Source organism: Mustelus asterias, chromosome 7 (genome assembly GCF_964213995.1).
Source record: "Mustelus asterias chromosome 7, sMusAst1.hap1.1, whole genome shotgun sequence".
NCBI classification, from domain to species: Eukaryota; Metazoa; Chordata; class Chondrichthyes; order Carcharhiniformes; family Triakidae; genus Mustelus; species Mustelus asterias.
Genome location: NC_135807.1, coordinates 100647168 through 100668554, shown reverse-complemented (window position 1 = coordinate 100668554; position 21387 = coordinate 100647168). Strand labels below are relative to the sequence as shown.

At 43.0% G+C, this 21387-nt stretch overlaps 1 protein-coding gene across 9 annotated transcripts in view; it reads left to right on the top strand.

The window, feature by feature from the left end:
- Positions 1-21387, top strand: part of clasp2 (cytoplasmic linker associated protein 2) — a 463341-nt gene that overhangs the window by 30248 nt on the left and 411706 nt on the right. For all 9 annotated transcript variants that reach the window (XM_078216563.1, XM_078216560.1, XM_078216559.1 and 6 more), the window contains exon 2: positions 6061-6139. In XM_078216563.1, coding sequence (XP_078072689.1) covers positions 6061-6139 — 79 coding nt within the window. The remainder of the gene's footprint in view (positions 1-6060; positions 6140-21387) is intronic.

Below are 21387 nucleotides of genomic sequence, written 5' to 3'. Positions count from 1 at the left end.
TCCCCCCCCCCTCCCCCCAAAGAAAAATCAACTATCAACATTCAAAGATGGTTTCATTTTTCAAACCCTTCAGTTTTACACTACTAGTGCTCTACAATAAATATACATTTTACAAAATGAAAACATGCAAACATAACAGTAATATAGTCCATTTCAGTCCTTGCCTTTCACCATTGAACACTCCCTTCTCCCTATCACATTTGTGACAAACGGCGGCTCCTCCAACATTCTCCTTCAGTCTTTAATCCTGTGTTCATCCCAAAGTTCAAATTCGGTTTGCTGTTGCAATGATAACTTAGTTCTGGTAATGTCCTCACAGAACTAGGTGATATCAGCAGGATAACATATTGCATGTGTGTAGTCAGGGCCATTCAGAAAGGTTATTTTATCTCTGTCACCTTTCCTGTTCATTGGCCATAGCTGCTCCTCTGTCAAACAATTTGACTCCTTTTGATTGCTCTCGAACTGCACCATCAATCTCTGCACACTCTTTGGTAAAGACACAGAGCAGATTGTCCTTCTTGATGTCAGAACCCATTTCAACCATGAGTCCAGAAATTACTGTGGCAGTTGCATTTCTGCACAAACAACCATAATTTATTTGAACACCAGCTGTGTATAGTGCTGTTTCACTGGGCATTAACTTCTCTGCAGGCTGAATCATTATGATGTGGAGATGCTGGCGTTGGACTGGGCTAAATACAGTAACAAGTCTCACAACACCAGGTTCAAGTCCAACAGGTTTATTTGGTAGCACAAGCCCCTAGCTTTCAGAGTGCATCACCTGATGAAGGGGCAGCGCTCCGAAAGCTAGTGGCTTGTGCTATCAAATAAACCTGTTGGACTTTAACCTGGTGTTGTGAGACTTCTTACAGAATCATTATGCCAGCAGTTCATTTTAGATGGTACAATTTTTTTCAAGCAGTCTGATCTCACATCGTTGTCCTTTTTTTATTTGATCCACAATAGTGCAGTACTTACGCTCCTCAATCTTTTTTGAGAATCATGACTTGATTCATCCACACTTTCCTCTGCATAGATGAAGAGCTGTTTTTGACAGTCCTGCAATTTGAACAGCTCAGGAATGTGTCCTAAAACGGTCAATTTGGCTGTGCCTCTCTACTGCTCACTTTCTTTATTTACATAATTGTCCATTTAACTAGTTTTCCTTCTGCACCTCCCACCAGTTTTACGCGATTGATCAAAACTTTTGGCTGCTGCATCTCTGACTGAGTAAACATCAGCTTTTCCATCATGTTTGCAAGGATGTTGTTTAATTGGAACAGCATTTCCCATATCCATTTCACTCCCAATTATCTTAGTACTTCCCAGTGAATTCCTACGTACCTCTCCATGTGATATTAACTCTTTCAGGTCAGTTTGGTTTTCCTCTGGAAGGTAACCCAATAACTTATTCCATTTTTTAAACTAACATCCTTGTTATCCAATTTAATTTGAGGACTGTCAAATTCAGTCATCTGGATTCGGTTCCTGAGATATAGCTTTCCTTCCCGATCAAAAAACCATTTAAGCACATTCACATGACGCAGTCTGTGACTTTTCCTTCCATTCGGCGTTCTTATCAAATAATTCGCCTCACTCAATTTCCTTTAAATTTGATAAGGCCCACTAAACCTTGTTTTTAAAGGTTCACCTACCATTGGTAGCAGTACTAAGACTTTATCCCCACTAGCAAAATTATGAATTTTTGATTTCTTATCTGCTTTGTTTCATGACGTACTGTGCTACTTTTAAATGTCTAGCCAATTCACCTGCTCTATTCAATCTTTCCCTGACGTTTGACACATAGTCCAATAATGTAGTCTCAGAACGCTCAATCACCAATTTCTCTTTAATCAATGTAAGTGGTCCCCTGACCTTATTACCAAAAATCAGTTCAAATGAACTGAATTTGACTCATTAGGTGCATCCTTAATTGCAAAGAGTACAAATGGAGTTCCGTTATCCCGCTCCTCCGGATAATCTTGACGATAAGCTCTCAACATTGTCTTTGGCCCTGATTTTACCAGCACGGCCGTCCCGAAATCAGGTTGGGCGAGGCTTGCAGAATGGCATTCCACATTGCCCTCTGGTGCAATCTTACGAGCCTCGGGCAGTCGGGCCGGTAAAATCAGGGCCTTTAAGTTTGATGCCACCACTCTAATGCTCCCTGCGATTCTGGGTGGTACGCAGTTGATTTAAATTGTTTTACTCCTAAGCTATCCATAACCACCTTGAATAACATTTTATGGTTGGTCATTTTTTTAAACAATCTACTTGGCTCAAAATTGAGTTCAACAACTTCAGACCTTCAACTCTGTCCTCTTGGTTTTTCTCTCCTCAATCTCTTTCTCCACAAGGCCAGCCTATAACTTGTTCCTATATTTTGCTTTCAGGGAGTGCCGATCCTTGTCTTACCTTTCTGCCACTGTCAGCATCTTTTTCAACACTCCTTTTTCTTGTGTCCATAACATGTTTGTCTAATTTCTGAGCTCCCACCTTCTCATGATCTTCTATTTTGTTCGACCTGCTGTACCCCATCTTTTCAACAACATAAAATCCATCACATTTCTAGCTCTCTTCAGCTCTGAAGAAGCGTGATATGGGCTTGCAACGTTCTCTCGCCACAGATGCTGTCAGACCTGTGTTTCCCAACATTTTTTTTGTTTTTATTCCAAAATAAAGCTGTTGTTGACACACGGCAAAGAATTAAACGAGATTTGTTCTGACTGGGATCAGGAAAATTTGAAGGACAATCAATGGTTCAAAGATTACACCAAACGGGGTATTGAACATGTCTATGCCTTGTGGATCCAGAACTGGCTTGCCTGCAGAAGGCAGAGAGTGGCTGTGGAGGGGTCTTTCTCTGCATGTAGGTCAGTGACCAGTGGAGTGCCCCAGGGATCTGTTCTGGGACCCTTGCTGTTTGTCATTTTCATAAATGACCTGGATGAGGAAGTGGAGGGATGGGTTGGTAAGTTTGCTGACGACACCAAGGTAGGTGGTGTTGTGGATAGTTTGGAGGGATGTCAGAAGTTGCAGCGAGACATAGATAGAATGCAAGACTGGGCGGAGAAGTGGCAGATGGACTTCAACCCGGATAAGTGTGTGGTGATCCATTTTGGCAGATCCAATGGGATGAAGCAGCAGTATAATATGAAGGGTACCATTCTTAGCAGTGTAGAGGATCAGAAGGACCTTGGGGTCCGGGTCCATAGGACTCTTAAATCGGCCTCGCAGGTGGAGGATGCGGTCAAGAAGGCGTACGGCGTACTGGCCTTCATTAATCGAGGGATTGAGTTTAGGAGTCGGGAGATAATGCTGCAGCTTTATAGGACCCTGGTTAGACCCCACTTGGAGTACTGCGCGCAGTTCTGGTCACCTCATTACAGGAAAGATGTTGAAGCCATTGAAAGGGTGCAGAGGAGATTTACAAGGATGTTGCCTGGATTGGGGGGCATGCCTTATGAGGATAGGTTGAGGGAGCTTGGTCTCTTCTCCCTGGAGAGACGAAGGATGAGAGGTGACCTGATAGAGGTTTACAAGATGTTGAGAGGTCTGGATAGGGTAGACTCTCAGAGGCTATTTCCAAGGGCTGAAATGGTTGCTACGAGAGGACACAGGTTTAAGGTGCTGGGGGGTAGGTACAGAGGAGATGTCAGGGGTAAGTTTTTCACTCAGAGGGTGGTGGGTGAGTGGAATCGGCTGACGTCGGTGGTGGTGGAGGCAAACTCGTTGGGGTCTTTTAAGAGACTTCTGGATGAGTACATGGGATTTAATGGGATTGAGGGCTATAGATAGGCCTAGAGGTGGGGATGTGATCGGCGCAACTTGTGGGCCGAAGGGCCTGTTTGTGCTGTGGCTTTCTATGTTCTATGTTCTATTCAAACAGAGCATCTAATTGACCTTTAAATGACTGATCAAGATATTGACCAATGAAGGAATGATTTGTTTGCACGAGAAATGTCCTTTGGAATTGGCTATCTTGAAAAAAGAATCCAAACTATTTGTCTAAAAAATGGACATAAAATAAAAGTACACCTGCAGTTCAGTAAGAGGAAAACAATTTACTGTGGAATTAACTTGGGGGCAATCTTAAAAAAAAAACGATCTCCCTTGATCATAACTGCAATCGATGATGTTTGCTCAGGACAATTTTGTTGTCGCGAACTTGCCACTTACTGTAGTTCAAGCAGATGACTTGTTATAAGTTTTTTTTTACACATTTAAATACAATAAGACTTGACAAAATTTTAAATACTGCCTTAAATTTACATGAGCCTCTACAAGTATTGGAGGCACTGAATTCCAACTTGCATCAAAGTCCCAAATTTGGAACTGTGCAGTGCACCTTATTGTGTTACCACTGTGTTGGCCACTCATAGCCAATGTCTTTGATTTGATTCATTAGTGTCACATGTATTAGTATACAGTGGAAAGTATTGATTCTTGCCCGCAATACAGACAAAGCATACCGTACATAGAGAGGGTGCAGAATGTAGTGTTGCTGTCATAGCTGGGATGTAGAGAAACATCAACTTAAGATAGGTCCATTCAAAAGTCTGGCAACAGGGAAGAAGCTATCCTTGAGTCACTTGGTACGTGACCTCAGACTTTTGCAGTTTTTTCCCAACAGAAGAAGGTGGCAGAGAGTATGTCCGCGGTGTGTGGAATCCTTGATTATACTGGCTGCTTTTCTAATGCAGCATGTAGTGTAGACAGAGTCAATGGATGGGAGCTAGTTTGCGTGATGGACTGGGAATATTCACAACCCTTTGTAGTTCCTTGTGATCTTGGATAGAGCAGGAGTTATACCAAGCTGTGATACACCCAGCAAGGATGCTTTTTATGGTATATCTGTAAAGGTTTGTGAGAGTCGTAGCGGACATGCCAAATTTGTTTAGTCTCTTTAGCAGCTTAGCAGTCATAGCTTTGAACGGGCATAAAGCAATTTGATTTTGCAAGTCAGAACGCTGATTTGAAATGCTGCCTTATTGAACAGCTTGCTTTTCCAGCAGTAGGTGCTTTGAGATGGATCCATTAATTTCAGTTGACTACCTGAAATTGTGGATTTGCTGAATAAACTATAGACAGGTTGATGTCAAACTTTGGTTAATTAGATTGTTTTGTGTTCAAGGTGACATGTTATTCCTGGAAATGTTATTATTTATATTTTGGGCACTGGGGCCTATTTCAAATGCACCCAGTCAGAGTCAGATGTAAATTTTCCTTTGCTCTGCAAAATGATTTGCTTCAGCCCCAACTTTAAAAAATCACGTTGTACTGTGCCAATGTGATGGTGTCAAATTAGGGATACTTTCATGCTGCAGATCTCTGAGTGATAAATACATTTGGATTTTCCATGGCCCAAAATGTGACATCTCCTTTGCGCAATCTCATGCAGGTCAGTGTCCACAGTGATGTGGCGATGCCAGTGTTGGACTGGAATGGGCACAGTAAGAAGTCTTACAGTACCAGGTTAAAGTCCAACCGGTTTATTTGGAATCACGAGCTTTCGGAACGCTGCTCCTTCATCAGGTGAGTCACCTGGTGTTGTGAGACTTCTTGCTGTGTCCACAGTACGTGTGAACTCAGTCCAGCCCATTGATGCAAGAATTTCAACTCTTAACTTAAGGTTTAATTTGAACTTGGATTCCAGAAGTGACGCACATTGCCGAGTATTCCTAATTGGTGAATGAATTGCAGCACCAAATTGAAACAAGGGTGAACGAGAACTTCCACTACTGCTGTTTGGGTCTTTGTGAAATCATGAATTCAGTATAATATGGTTCTATTTCATGACTGGTGCAATAACAGGGCAAATTTAAATGGAAAACACCAACCTTTGTTGATGAAATTGGAGTTGAAAAATTGCATTTTACAGTATCATTACATTGACTGGTTTGAAGCCACCTTGGTGATAAAAGTTCACGTGTTTGCATCAATTCACTTGATAAGTAAAATGTAAGGTGTATTGTAATTTTTTTTGTTGCTTTATTGCAAAATTTAAAACAACTCTTAGAACCGCGTTTCTTTAATTTATTTTTCCTGTAATTGCAGGTTACTTTACTTGCACTGGATGTTATAGGAGCGCTTGTGGATCGCATTAAAGATCGTTTTAAGCCCCATTTTGGAACAGGTGAGTAAACCTCCCCTTTTTTATTTTGCAATTTGTTTGTCTGAAATATCCAAGGGATGGTTATGCCAAGAAGACAGCCGTTGAAAATGTTGATCAAGGATATTGAATTTTTATTTTTTTCTTTTGCACCAAGTGTCTTTTTGCTTGTTTTCAAAATTGATTTATATTTGATTTGGCCATTGCTGGTCAGCCAATTATTTTTGGCCATTCTGAATTACCCTGCAAAGATAGTCTTTGAGTTGTTGCAGTCCTTGTGGTTGATTGTACTCTTAGAATGGTGTTTGGTTGAAAATGGCAGGTTTTCGATTCAATGGTGCGCTGTGCCAAATAAGAGGTGATTATGCCTGCATGGTATTACTTTCCTTGACTTTCTCGGTGGTAGAGGGCATAGTGCTGGATGCTACTGATATAGTAAACTTGGGGAGTTACACCAGATCATAGAATGATTACAGCACAAAAGGAGGTATTTGTCATTGGCTAGTCCTTCTCCCCTGCCTTTTTCCTCAGTCCTTTTTATCTTGAGGGAATTCTTCAATTATCTTTTGAATAGATTGAATCTGCATCACACCACACTCTGAGATTGTCCATTCACGATCACGTACACCTGCTGTGCTTATTTTGCCAGTTATCCTAAATTGGTGTCCTCTGGTTCTCGATCTGCCATAGGAAACAGTTTCTCCTGATGAACTCTAAGACCCTTCAAGATTTTGAACACCTTCGGCAAATCCCCACTTAACAGCCTTTTCTCAAAAGAAAACAGTCCTACTTCTCCAATTGAACCAACATCTCAAATTCTTCCTGCCTGTGACCATCCTCATTAAACTTTTATGCACTCTGTAATTTCTTCACATCCTTCCTAAACTGTGCTGCCCAGAATTGGACACACTTCCCCAGTTGAGATTGAATCAGTGTTTTATGCAGGTTTATTATAACTTGTTTGTTTCTGGACTCTCTGCCCTTATTTCCTTATTTATGAAACCCATGCTTTATTAATCACTTTTTCAACCATCTCTGTCACCTTCAAAAACTGGTGAACTTATACCTGTCTCCCTCAGAATTCTTATTGATTTTATATTAATCTCATGCTTCTTACCAATTGAACCCCAACTCTCTGCCTTTTGTTTAATCTGCCACCTGACTACCCTTTCCACCAAACTATCTCTGTTGTCTTGGGTTTATCACTATCTTTTTCGAAGTTCACAATGCTTCCAAGTTTTGCATTATCCATGAATTTTGAATTTGTGTTCTGTGCATGTGTCTAGGTCATGATATGTAATTGCCTGTAACTTCTGGCCCCAATGCTGGCTTAAAGTTGATTATGCCTAGCGCATGCACACTGAAAGAGCGGCAAGTTTACACCTCTGAGGTTTTGAAAGAGTTTTAGCAACAACAGGTTAAAGTCCAACAGGTTTATTTGGTAGCAAATGCCATTAGCTTTCGGAACCCTGCTCCTTCGTCAGATGGAGTGGATATTTGCTCTCAAACAGGGCATACAGAGACACAAAATCAAGTTACAGAATACTGATTAGAATGTGAATCTCTACAGCCAACCAGGTCTTCAAGCTCCAGACAATGTGAGTGGAGGGAGCATTAAGCACAGGTTAAAGAGATGTGTATTGTCTCCAGACAGGACAGCCAGTGAGATTCTGCAAGTCCAGGAGGCAAGCTGTGGGGGTTACTGATAGTGCGACATAAACCCAAGATCCCAGTTTAGGCCGTCCTCATGTGTGTGGAACTCGGCTATCAATTTCTGCTCAGCGACTCTGCGCTGTCGTGTGTCGTGAAGGCCGCCTTGGAGAACGCTTACCTGAAGATCAGAGGCTGAATGCCCGTGACCGCTGAAGTGCTCTCCCACAGGAAGAGAACTGTCTTGTCTGGTGATTGTCGAGCGGTGTTCATTCATCCGTTGTCGCAGAGTCTGCATGGTTTCCCCAATGTACCATGCCTCGGGACATCCTTTCCTGCAGCGTATCAGGTAGACAACGTTGGCAGAGTTGCAAGAGTAGGTACCGTATACCTGGTAGATGGTGTTCTCACGTGAGATTATGGCATCCGTGTTGATGATCCGGCACGTCTTGCAGAAGTTGCTGTGGCAGGGTTGTGTGGTGTCGTGGTCACTGTTCTCCTGAAGCCTGGGTAGTTTGCTGTGGACGATGGTCTCTTTGAGGTTGTGCGGTTGTTTGAAGACAAAAAGTGGGGGTGTGGGGATGGCCTTGGCGAGATGTTTGTCTTCATCAATGACGTGTTGAAGGCTCCGGAGGAGATGCCGTAGCTTCTCCGCTCCGGGGAAGTACTGGACGACGAAAGGTACTCTGTCCGGCGTGTCCTGTGTTTGTCTTCTGAGGAGGTTGGTGTGCTTTTCCGCTGTGGCGCGTCGGAACTGTCGATCGATGAGTTGAGCGCCATATCCTGTTCTTATGAGGGCATCTTTCAGCGTCTGGAGGTGTCTGTTGCGATCCTCCTCATCCGAGCAGATCCTGTGGATACGGAGGGCTTGTCCGTAGGGGATGGCTTCTTTAACGTGTTTAGGGTGGAAGCTGGAGAAGTGGAGCATCGTGAGGTTATCCGTGGGCTTGCGGTATAGTGAGGTGCTGAGGTGACCGTCCTTAATGGAGATGCGTGTGTCCAAGAATGCAACCGATTCCGGAGAGTAGTCCATGGTGAGTCTGATGGTGGGATGGAACTTGTTGATATCATCATATAGTTGTTTCAGTGAATGTTCACCATGAGTCCAAAGGAAGAAAATGTCATCGATGTATCTAGTGTATAGCATCGGTTGAAGGTCCTGTGCAGTGAAGAAGTCTTGTTCGAACCTGTGCATGAAGATGTTGGCATATTGAGGTGCGAATTTTGTCCCCATGGCTGTTCCGTGTGTCTGGATGAAGAACTGGTTGTTGAAGGTGAAGACGTTGTGGTCCAGGATGAAGCGGATGAATTGTAAAATTGCATCTGGAAACTGGCAGTTGTAGCAATGCCATTATCGTGGGGGATGCTGGTGTAGAGTACCGAGACATCCATTGTGACGAGGAGTGCTCCTGGTTCAACTGCTCCATGTGTGTTGAGTTTCTGTAGGAAGTCCATAGTGTCGTGACAAAAGCTGGGGGTTCTTTGTGCCATGGGTTTCAGGATGCCCTCGACATAGCCGGAGAGGTTCTCGCACAGGGTCCCGTTGCCCGATACGATGGGACGGCCGGGTGTGTTTGCCTTGTGTATCTTCGTGAGGCAGTAGAGATCTTCAACGCGGGGAGTACGTGGGATGAGAGCACGGAGGGTGCTCAAATTCTCTTGCTGTGTTTACCCCAGTCCAACGCCGGCATCTCCACGTTTTGAAAGCTGCCAGTGTTGAAGCGCTGAACTGCAATTATGCCAGAACCTCCATCACTTGCTCTGTTAAGAACATAACTAGGAGCAGGAGTAGGCCATCTCTGCCATCGAGCCTGCTCCGCCATTCAATAAGATCATGGCTGATCTTTTCGTGGACTCAGCTCCACTTACCTGCCCGCTCACCATAACCCTTAATTCCATTACTGTTCAAAAATTTATTTATCCTTGCCTTAAAAACATTCAATGAGGCGCCTCAACTGCTTCACTGGGCAGGGAATTCCAAAGATTCACAACTCTTTGTGTGAAGAAGTTCCTCCTCAACTCTCCTAAATTTGCTCCCCCTTATTTTGAGGCCATGCACCCTAGTTCTGGTTTCACCTGCCAGTAGAAACAACTTCCCTGCTTCTATCTTATCTATTCCCTTCATTATCTTATCCACTCATTCTTCCGAATTCCAATGAGTGTAGTCCCAGTCTATTCAGTCTCTCCTCATAAGCCAACCCTCTCAACTCTGGAATCAACCTAGTGAATCTCCTCTGTACCCCTCCAGTGCCAGTGTATGCTTTCAAGTGAGGAAACCAAAACTGTACACAGTACTCTAGGTGTGGCCTCACCAGCACCTTAAACAATTGCAACATAACCTCTGTTTTTAAACTCCATCCCTCTAGCAATGAAGAACAAAATTCCATTTGCCTTAATTACCTGCTGCATCAACAAGCTAACGTTTTTGTGATTCATGCACAAGGGCCCCAGGTCCCTCTGCACAACAGCATGCTGCAATTTTTTATCATTTAAATAATAGTCCATTTTGCTGTTATTCCTACTGAAATGGATGACCTCACATTTACAACATTGTACTCCCATTTGCCAGACCCTTGCCCACTCACTAAGACTATCTATATCCCTTTGCAGACTTTCAGCGTCCTCTGTACACTTGGCTCTGCCACACATCTTCGTGTCATCTGCAAGTTTTGACACACGACACTTGGTCCCCAACTCCAAATCATCTATGTAAATTTTAAACAACTACGATCCCAACACTGATCCTTTGAGGCTCACCACTAGTCACTGATCGTCTACCAGAAAGACACCCATTTACCCCCACACTTTGCTTTCTGTTTGTTAACCAATCCTATATCCATGCTAATACATTACCCATAATACCATGCACCTTTATCTTATGCAGCAGTCTTTGGTGCGGCACCTGGTCAAGTGCCTTGTGGAAATCCAGATACACCACATCCACAGGTTCCCCATTGTCCACTGCGCATATAATATTCTCAAAGAATTCCACCATAGTAATCAAACATGACCTGCCCTCCTTGAACCCATGCTGTGTCTTCCCAATAAGACAATTTATATCCAGATGTCTCGCTATTTCTTCCTTGATAGATTCAAGTATTTTCCCTACTACAGAAGTTAAGTTAACCGGCCTATAATGACCTGCCTTTTGTCTACCTCTTTTTTTAAATAGTGGCGTCACATTTGCTGTTTTCCAATCTGCGGGAACCACCCAGAGTCCAGCGAAGTTTGGTAAATTACCACCAGTGCATTTGCTATTTTCCCCCACCATCTCTTTTAGTACCCTGGGATGCATTCCATTGGTGGCAGAGACTTGTCTACCTTTAGCCCCATTAGCTTGCCCAACACTACCTCTTTCGTGATAATAGTTTCTAGGTCCTCACCTGCCATAGCCGCCTTGTCATCAATTTTTGGCATGTTATTTGTGTCTTCCACTGTGAAGACCAATACAAAATACCTGTTCAATGCCTCAGCCATTTTCTCATTTCCAGTTATTACACCCACTCCTCATCCTCTTAAGGACCAAGGTCAGTTTTTGTCCTTAGTTATTTGCACTTTTTTTGGTCTAGCTTTAACGAGAAGAGGCAGCAGACATTCTTTGGGTGGGTTTTTTTTTTGTACATATTTTCAAAAGATGTTTCGCATATATGTGAAGCACAAAGTGAAATAATGTTTTTGGCATCTGGAATAAATTTCAGCATTTGGATTTTGGAATATATTTTAAACAGTTTTTAACCCTATTTTTCAGAGTCTCCCTGATGCAACTTTGATCCTTATGCAACTTGGCTAGTTCAAATGCTTTAAAAAAACATATCCCCTAAGATGACATATACAAGTGTGACATGTTAAGGGGTTAACGTCCCACAAGTTCCCTGTAAGTTGATATGAACTAGGTATTACAGAATCCAGTGCAGCTTGGAAATCTGGAGTCATGTTCCACCACTGCAGGAACATTGCGCTTTTTGCTTGATTCTGAACTAAAGTTCTTTTTCAGGCTTTAGCATAGAAGAGTCAGGCCATGTGTAAAATCCAAACACTTTCCCTTCTCCATCCTTTTCCCCTCCTTTTTCTCCCCTCCCTCCTTTCCCCCATTCCCCTTCTCACATCACTTCCTCACCTCCTTGTTTAGAGACAAAAGGATTGTTGTGTTAATGTACAGATATTTTATTAATTGTTAGAAAAATGTATATTTGTAAGAAACTTGAAAAGATGAGGCAATTAAACATGTCAGTGCAGCTGCTAAAGTAAAATGTTTAGTTAAATGTTAACATGGTATCAACGTTTTGTATTTATAACATTATTTTTGTTAATAAATATTTTCCATCCAACTACAAAATTCTACTAATGCTTTATTGAAACATAGAGAACTGATAATATGAGAATTGTAAATTTAAGTAAGGCAGAAGAATATTAATGATAAACATATCTAGGTTTTCCACAGCCCAAAACGTGAACTCTCCTTTGCTCAATCTCTTGCAGGTATCCAAATCATGGTTCAAGAAGTTCTGACCCCTCATCTTCCCAAATTTCAGTTTCCACCATCTAAATTTAAACACATGCAAACCGATACTTTTATAAAAATAGAATGCAAATTTAAGTCATTTCCCAGATTTAGAATATTCTAAACTAAAACATCCGAACAAGATTTAAAAAGTAATTTCACAAATTTAGAACAAATAACAAAACCTAGTTATACATGAAATAATACTCATCTTCAATGATTAAAAATAGTTTTTAAATGAGCCAGTAACAATAGCATTAACTAAAATAAATAGTTTTTAAAAAAAAGCTTCAATGTACCTTTTTATGACAGCGGCGAAATCCTTCTCTGGTTTCCATGTGAAACTGCTAGTTCCACTGGACCTTTTAAATGGGCATTCCCAATCTGGCTGTGTTAAAAGGGGATGTAGTTTGGGTCCTTTTGCATTGCGCTGGGTCTGCGGAGATTGTTCCCGCTGAAGACCGAAGGCTGTTGTTCCCATCGGAATTCCCGGCGCAATTTTTCAGGGCAGGTAAGCATCAAAAAATGTCTTGGCATTTCTGGCAGACCATAGCTGTCCACTGGTGATCGGAGATTATGGGCAGTATATTAAGAAAAACAGTGGTCCCAACACTGACCCCTGGGGAATTCCTCTAACCCTTACTCCAGTGCAAAGAACGAGTCTCCACAGCTCGTTCTGGTCACCCAGCTGATTCCATATCCATTCTGCCATTGTTCCTTTCATTCCTTAAGCTCTAACTTTGCTGTGTTACAGACAGGCGGGGAATTAATTTAAACGCACATTCCTCCTCTCACCACTTTTCTGTAATCAGAAAGGTGTACTGATTTGTTTTCCTCTCGAAGCAGTGACATAATTCCCAATCCCTCGGTTTTGGTGTGGCTCAATTTCTATTATTAATCCCATAGCAAATTTAAGGTAGAATGAACTGAAAGGCAGAATTTATTTGTGCACACTCAATGTGGGAGGAAGGTCACAACATTGTCTCCTGAAACATTCATAAGGAAATAAAGATTTGGAGTGCAGAAATCGCAGAGGAAAGAAATGTTGTTTCACGTGGATTCCAGAGTCGAGATTCCAACTCCAGTGAAGTATTCCTTCAGAAAGGCCTGGGAGCTGAAAACTGATGCTGATTCACTTCTCCACTGGTGGTGTTGTCCCACAAAACAATACGCATGCAGGGATGATACAGTCTTTCATGTAATGGTACAGGTTTTCCAGCAGAAGCAGTGTCGATTGGGCCAAGTGTCCAACCTGGGCCAGAGCTGCTTGTCTGTGATTCTGCTAGTTAGATGGTAAAATGGCAGACTGACTTTGCAGTACAGCAAGGTACTATTACTGGTTCCATAATTTAGAGGTCCATGTCACATGATTACCATTGTCTTTGACAAAGGATGTGTATCCCTCATTTGGATCCCCAAGGTTGTTGAATGTCTCAATCATTAAGAATTGAAAGGAAAGTTGCAGAGTTCTTTATCTTGGCAGACAAGTTGACTCCTGTTGGTCAGCTTAGGTAATGGAATGCAGATGGTCTTTGTACAGCTCTTTGAATTTGGTCTCTGCAGCAAATAGCCTATGTATCATAATTTGTGTTGTTTGAGATGATGAGGTATGACTTTCTCCAGTACTACCCAACATTACCTTTTATTTGAGGGTCATAGGCAGACCTAGATTCAACCATGTTACATCTTTGTCCAGTTTTTTAAGCGCTAGCTACAAGCATATTTCTACATATTTTAGAAGAAAAATATACAGGATGAGGTCTTGGCCCCTCATCTGTTAAGTGGCGCTTTATTAAATACCTTTTGGAAATCTTTGTACATCGCATCAATCCCCATTACTCCTATCAATTATTTCTGTTACCTCGTATAAAAACTAAAATCACATGGGATTCGGGATGGGCTGGTTAGATGGATACAGAATTGGCTTGGTCATAGTGTGGGAGTTGGAGTCAGCCGTTAATGGGTGAAAGGTGTGGGTCTGTTGGTTAAACACAAGTATTGAGACCCATTTCTGGGTATGGTTTGTGGTTGGGGAGTAAGGATGTTTACTGAACATTGTGTGCTAAAATGTCAAGGACTCTGTACATCTGAGTGTACAGTGATAAATATGCAAATTGAGGATTGAAAAGATGCTGAATTGTTGAAAGTGCACCTAACTGGCATGTATTGGCTACAGAATGATATAATTGAAACTGTTTTACAGAATCTGATGTGGAGATGCCGGCGTTGGACTGGGGTAAACACAGTAAGAAGTTTAACAACACCAGGTTAAAGTCCAACAGGTTTATTTGGTAGCAAAAGCCGCACAAGCTTTCGGAGCTCTAAGCCCCTTCTTCAGGTGAGTGGGAATTCTGTTCACAAACAGAGCTTATAAAGACACAGACTCAATTTACATGAATAATGGTTGGAATGCGAATACTTACAACTAATCAAGTCTTTAAGAAACAAAACAATGTGAGTGGAGAGAGCATCAAGACAGGCTAAAAAGATGCGTATTGTCTCCAGACAAGACAGCCAGTGAAACTCTGCAGGTCCACGCAACTGTGGGAGTTACAAATAGTGTGACATGAACCCAATATCCCGGTTGAGGCCGTCCTCGTGTGTGCGGAACTTGACTATCAGTTTCTGCTCAGCGACTCTGCGCTGTCGTGTGTCGCGAAGGCCGCCTTGGAGAACGCTTACCCGAATGTCAGAGGCCGAATGCCCGTGACCGCTGAAGTGCTCCCCAACAGGAAGAGAACAGTCTTGCCTGGTGATTGTCGAGCGGTGTTCATTCATCCGTTGTCGCAGCGTCTGCATAGTTTCCCCAATGTACCATGCCTCGGGACATCCTTTCTTGCAGCGTATCAGGTAGACAACGTTGGCCAAGTATCTTGCAACTCGGCCAACATTGTCTACCTGATACGCTGCAAGAAAGGATGTCCCGAGGCATGGTACATTGGGGAAACTATGCAGACGCTGCGACAACGGATGAATGAACACCGCTCGACAATCACCAGGCAAGACTGTTCTCTTCCTGTTGGGCAGCACTTCAGCGGTCACGGGCATTCGGCCTCTGACATTCGGGTAAGCGTTCTCCAAGGCGGCCTTCGCGACACACGACAGCGCAGAGTCGCTGAGCAGAAACTGATAGCCAAGTTCCGCACACACGAGGACGGCCTCAACCGGGATATTGGGTTCATGTCACACTATTTGTAACGCCCACAGTTGCGTGGACCTGCAGAGTTTCACTGGCTGCCTTGTCTGGAGACAATACACATCTTTTTAGCCTGTCTTGATGCTCTCTCCACTCACATTGTTTTGTTTCTTAAAGACTTGATTAGTTGTAAGTATTCGCATTCCAACCATTATTCATGTAAATTGAGTCTGTGTCTTTATAAGCTCTGTTTGTGAACAGAATTCCCACTCACCTGAAGAAGGGGCTTAGAGCTCCGAAAGCTTGTGCGGCTTTTGCTACCAAATAAACCTGTTGGACTTTAACCTGGTGTTGTTAAACTTCTTACTGTGTTTACAGAATCTGGTCAGAGCATCATAGTGAGACCCACTGTGTTTGTTCTCGTTGTGCACAGGCAATAAAGACAGTTTTTGAGTACTCTCTGCATCATCTGGTTAATACTCAACAATAGAAAACAGAGTAGCTGCAGAAGGATGTTTTTCAGAATAGAGATCTGTAGCTAGTGGTATTCTGCAGGGATCAGTGCTGGGACCTCTGTTTGTCGTACCAATACATGATCTGGAAGAAAATGTGGGTGATTGGATTAGTAAGTTTGCGGATGACATGAAGATTGGAGTTGCTGATAATGCCAGGGATTTTCAGAGGATGCAACAGGATATAGATTGGAGACTTGGACACAGAAATGGCAGATGGAGTTCAATGATAAGTGTGAGGTGATGCATTTGGAGGATCAAATTTAGGTGTGATTTATCCTGTAAATGGCAGAACCCTTAGGAATATTAATATATGGAGGGATCTGGGTGTGCAAGTCCACAGTTCCCCAAAAGTGGCAACATAGGTGGCCAAGGTGATTAAGAAGGCATATGGCATGCTTGGCTTCATCGGTCAGGGCATTGAGATAAGAGTTGGCAAACCCTGTTTGGGCTGCAAACAGGGTTAGGCTGCATTTGGAGTATTGTGTAGTTCTGGTCGCCACACTACCAGAAGGACGTGGAAGCTTTGGAGAGAAGGTTCACCAGGATGTTGCCTGGTCTCGAGGGTGTTAACTATGAGGAGATGTTGAATAAACTAGGGTTGTTTTCACTGAAAAGACAGAAGCCTGATAGAGGTCTACAAAATTGAGGCATAAATAGGGTGGATAGTCAAAGGCTTTTTCCCAGGGTGGAAGTGTCAATTACAAGGGGGCACAGGTTCAAGGTGAGGGGGGGAAAGTTTAAGGGAGATATGCGAAGTAAGTTTTTCACGCAATGCTGGGTGCCTGGAACGTGCTGCCAGAGGAGGTGATGGAAACGGACACAGCAACATTTAAGAGGCATCTGCATGGGTACATAATAGGGAGGGAATAGAGGGATATGGTCCAAGTAAGGGCAGAAGGTTTTTTTAGTTTAGTTAGGGCATCATGATTAGCACAGGCTTGGAGGGATGAAGGGCCTTTTCCTGTGCTGCTCTTTGTTGAAGCAAGCTTGTTAAAACATTATTTTTCCCAAAACAAATTCATGCTGCCTTTCCTTAATTAGTCCATACTTGTCTAAATGACTCTTAATTTTGTTCCAGATTATTATTGCTTAAAGCTTTTGCACCATCAAGAGTAAACTGACTGGCCTGTAATTGTTGGCTTTTTCTTTACACCTTTACTTTTGAATCAGGTGTAACACTAGCAATTCTTCAGTGCTTTGGCACACTTTTTTATATCTAAGGAGGATTGGAAGATTACGGTCAGTGCTTCAATATTTCTACCTGTCTTTCCTTTCAATATTATCGGATGCAACTTGTCCAATCCTGGTGATGTATCAACTTTTAAGTATAGCCAGCCTGTATCTCAGCTGCTACTTTTTTCACTTTGAGGAGTGGATATATTCCATCATACTCCTGATTTGAGACTTGTAAATGGTCGAGGGGCATTGAAAGGTCAAGAGTTGCAAATACTCAGCCTCTGCTTTGTTCTTAGCTGATATCGAAGTAGCTGGTCGAATTCAGCAACTTGAGTGAAGAGATTTTGCTTGTGTGTTGTGAATTCACCTCTCTTATTTCTTGACTTTATTTAATATCGCAGTCTGGGTGTAAATCTTTTTTCAAAAGCTGTCATCACCAGAACACACCAGACCAGAGGTTCAAGACCAGTATACTGGGCAGGCACGACCTTGATACAATCACTTGAAGTAAAACAAGGTTTGCAGAAGAGTATTACCTTGAGGAAGTAGGGACAAATTGTACATTTTATGGATTGGCAAGTCTAAGGGCCAGCCTTTTCAGCCAGGTGTGCGATTTGTCATTCAATCTGATTTGGCAGGCAAATTTGACTCAAGTCCCGAGTGTATCAACAGCTTGAATCATGGTACTTTGAATAAATATTGCTAGAAATCATTGTGTAACACTGATCAGTGCCTATGCACCTATAATAACATGTAGATTAGGTCGAAGAAGCATTCTATGACCATCTCAGCAGGATCGTCAGAGAAGTAGAACACCATGACAAACGTACCATTTTTGGTGATTTCAATGCCCATATTGGTACAGACACCATGACATTGGGACAGCCAATTCCAACGGCCACTTTCTAAGTGCACCAAGTTACCTCCCCACCACAAACCCAATCTTCCAACAAGCTTATAAGTTGATAACAACATTGATGCACCCAGTCTAAACAGTGACGCATGTTGGGCTACATCCTTGTATGACAGTCAACTCAAGGATATATGCTGTACTCTGCCTCGTGCTGTATGGTCATCATAAGATTGGCTCGTCAGGAGCATCATGTGCTTGAAAATACACCTAGCTCGTCAAGAGCATGTCCTTGAAAATAGCACCTAAAGCAGTAGAGCACAATGTCAAACAACAAAGGAAACTTGATGTAACTTTTGTCAAAGAATCTGCCAAAGGATAGGACAAACGTTAGCTGCAGAACTTGCTAGTATCCCAGAAGATAACACAAAAAATTTAATATTTTTGGAAGAAGTTGAGGGATGTCACTGAGAATGCAACATCTGAAGTCCTTAGTTGTCAAACAGAAGCACTAAGATTGGTTTGACAAGAACAGCCGAGCTACTTGATGTGCACAATGCTCACAGAGAAAATCTCTATAAAGATCTCTGATCTGTCTGTGGTCCCAAAGTCAACAGTACAGCACCCATAAACTTCCTTCGTGGGATGTGGGCATCGTTGGCTTGACCAGCATTTATTGCCCATCCTGAATTGCCTTTCAGAAGATGATGGTGAGCTGTCTTCCTGAGCCGCTGCAGTACACCCACAGTGCAGTGAGGGTACAAGTTCCTGGATTTTGATCCAACAATGGTGAGGGAATAGTGATATATTTCCAAGTCAGGATGGTGAGTGGTTTGGAGGGGAATTTCCAGGTGGTGATATTCTCATGTGTCTGCTGTCCTTTTGTATGGTAGTCATGATGTGGAGATGCTGGCGTTGGACTGGGGTGAACACAGTAACAGTTTTAACAACACCAGGATAAAGTCCAACAGGTTTATTTGGTAGCAAATACCATAAGCTTTCGGAGTGCTGCTCCTTGAAGGAGCAGCGCTCCGAAAGCTTATGGTATTTGCTACCAAATAAACCTGTTGGACTTTATCCTGGTGTTGTTAAAACTGTTACTTTTATATGGTAGCAGTTGTGGGTCTTGAAGATGCTGTTCAAGGAGGCTTGGTGTTTTCCTGCAGTGCATCTTGTAGATGATACATACTGCTGCCACTGTGCATCAGTGGTGGATGAAGTGAATGTTCATGTTTCGTGCTGATCAAGCAGATTGCTTGTCCTGTGTGGTTTGATGCTACTTGAGTGTTAGAGTTGCACTCATCCAGGCAAGTGCAGAGTATTAGAGTATTCCAACACACTCTTGACTTGTGTCTTGTAGATTATGGATAGGCTTTGGGGAGTCGGGGTGAGTTACTCACTGCAGGATTCCTAGTCTCTGACCTGCTTGTGTAGCTACAGTATGCATGTGGCCTGTCCAGTTCAGTTTCTGTTCAATGGTCACCTATAGGATGTGGTTAGTTGGGGTTTAGTGATGATGATGCCATTGACTGTCAAGGGGCATTAGTTAAATTTTGTTGGAGATGGTTATTCCCTGGCTCTTGTGTGACTGTTACTTGCCACCTGACAGTTCAAGCATGGATTTTGTCCACGTTTTGCTGCATTTGGGCACGGACAGCATTATGTTCTGGGCAAACATGCGCTCAATCCATCTAGAGTCCATAGTCGCCAAGACCATAAAGCAACTGTCTGAGTATGCCACTGGGACCTGATAGCATTCCAACTGAAATTTTCAAGCATGGAGGAGCTCACATGGTTAGGAAAATCATGCACCCGTTCTCCTTGATCTGGAACCAGGGTATTGTGCCCCAACATTACAAGGATGCTACCATAACTGAACTGTACAAACATAAGGGGATTGAGCTCACCTGTGCAAATCATCGTGGCATTTCCTTTCTTGCCACGGCAAGAGAACTTTTCCAAAGCTTTATTCTCCACATTTAAGTGGCTTTCATTCTGGATGCAAAGTGATCTTTGCAGTGCACCAAATTCAAGAAAAATGCTGTGAATAGAACAGGTACCCCCCATCTTTGTTAAAAGCAAATTACTGCAGATGCTGGAATCTGAAGCAAAAACAGAAAATTCTGGAAAATCTCAACAGACCTGAGAACAGAGCTAATGTTTTGAGTCTGGGTGTGCCTTCCTCAGATCAGCTACTTCATGTTTGTTGTTCGTTGAACTGTGACCATGGCCTTTGGTACAGTAAACTGTAAAGGCCTTTGGAAAGTGCTACTGCTGCTTGGAGCTACTCCTGTTCATAGTGCTGTGCAAATATGACGATCCTGGAAAAAGTGATCAGGATCTTCTGCTTATTTCATGATCGCATGATGGCCGGTGTGATGCAGAATGGTGCTTCATAAGCTGTCGTCCCTGTCACTAGTGGCACCAATCAAAGCGGTGTGATCGTGCTGGTTCTGTTTGCCATCTAGTTTTCAGCCATACACTTGTATGTACTGTAATGGTGATATTGTAGTACACATTTGGTTCAGGACATAGTTCTATTTTCTGACCTTTGTGTGAGCCTTTGCAGATTAAAGTCATGAGTGAACCCTGGTTTGGTGATGACTGTCCTCTCATAGCATATCCTCCAGGGCATCCAGCTGCTTGTTGACAACTTTGCCGAAGCCTGAATGCTTCGTCCTTTTGAAGATCTGTCTTTTTCAGACTTTTTGTATTAATCTGCACCTGGTTACATACTTGGCAAGACCCCATAGTCACAGTCCGCAATATACTGCTCAATTCAGTTGTCTGAGGTTCCCTAACAACAGCATGTTGGATGATGAAATCGCCCATCAGCTGGCAAAAGCAAGCTCTGCTTTCAGCAGACTTGGCACAGAGTTGGTCCCAAAACAAAAATCCAAGTTTACCAGGCAGTGGTTCTCATGCCATTGTTCGTGCAGCAGTAAGACATGGGCAATCTGCCAGCATCACCTGAGCAGTATTCCTGGAATGAATGCAGTTGCTTTAACGAGAAAGGAGAATATAGGGAGTTGGGAAGGGAGTTGAGAAGAAGGACCACAAAGGAGTAATCTCTGGATTGCTGCCTGTGCCATGCGACAGTGAGTAGGAATGGAATGAGATGGAGGATAAATGCATGGCTGAGGGATTGGAGCAGGGGGCAGAGATTCGGGTTTCTGGATCATTGGGACCTCTTTTGGGGCAGGTGTGACCTGTACAAGAAGGACGGGTTGCACTTGAATCCGAGGGAGACCAATATCCTGGCGGGGAGGTTTGCTGAGGCTACTGGGGAGAGTGTAAACTAGAATAGTTGGGGGGTGGGAATCAAATTGAAGTGACTGGGAGAGAGGAGGTTAGCTCACAAATAGAGAAAGCTTGCGAACAGTGTGAGAGGGAGGATAGGCAGGTGATAGAGAAGGGGAGCGCTCAGACCGAAGGTTTGAGATG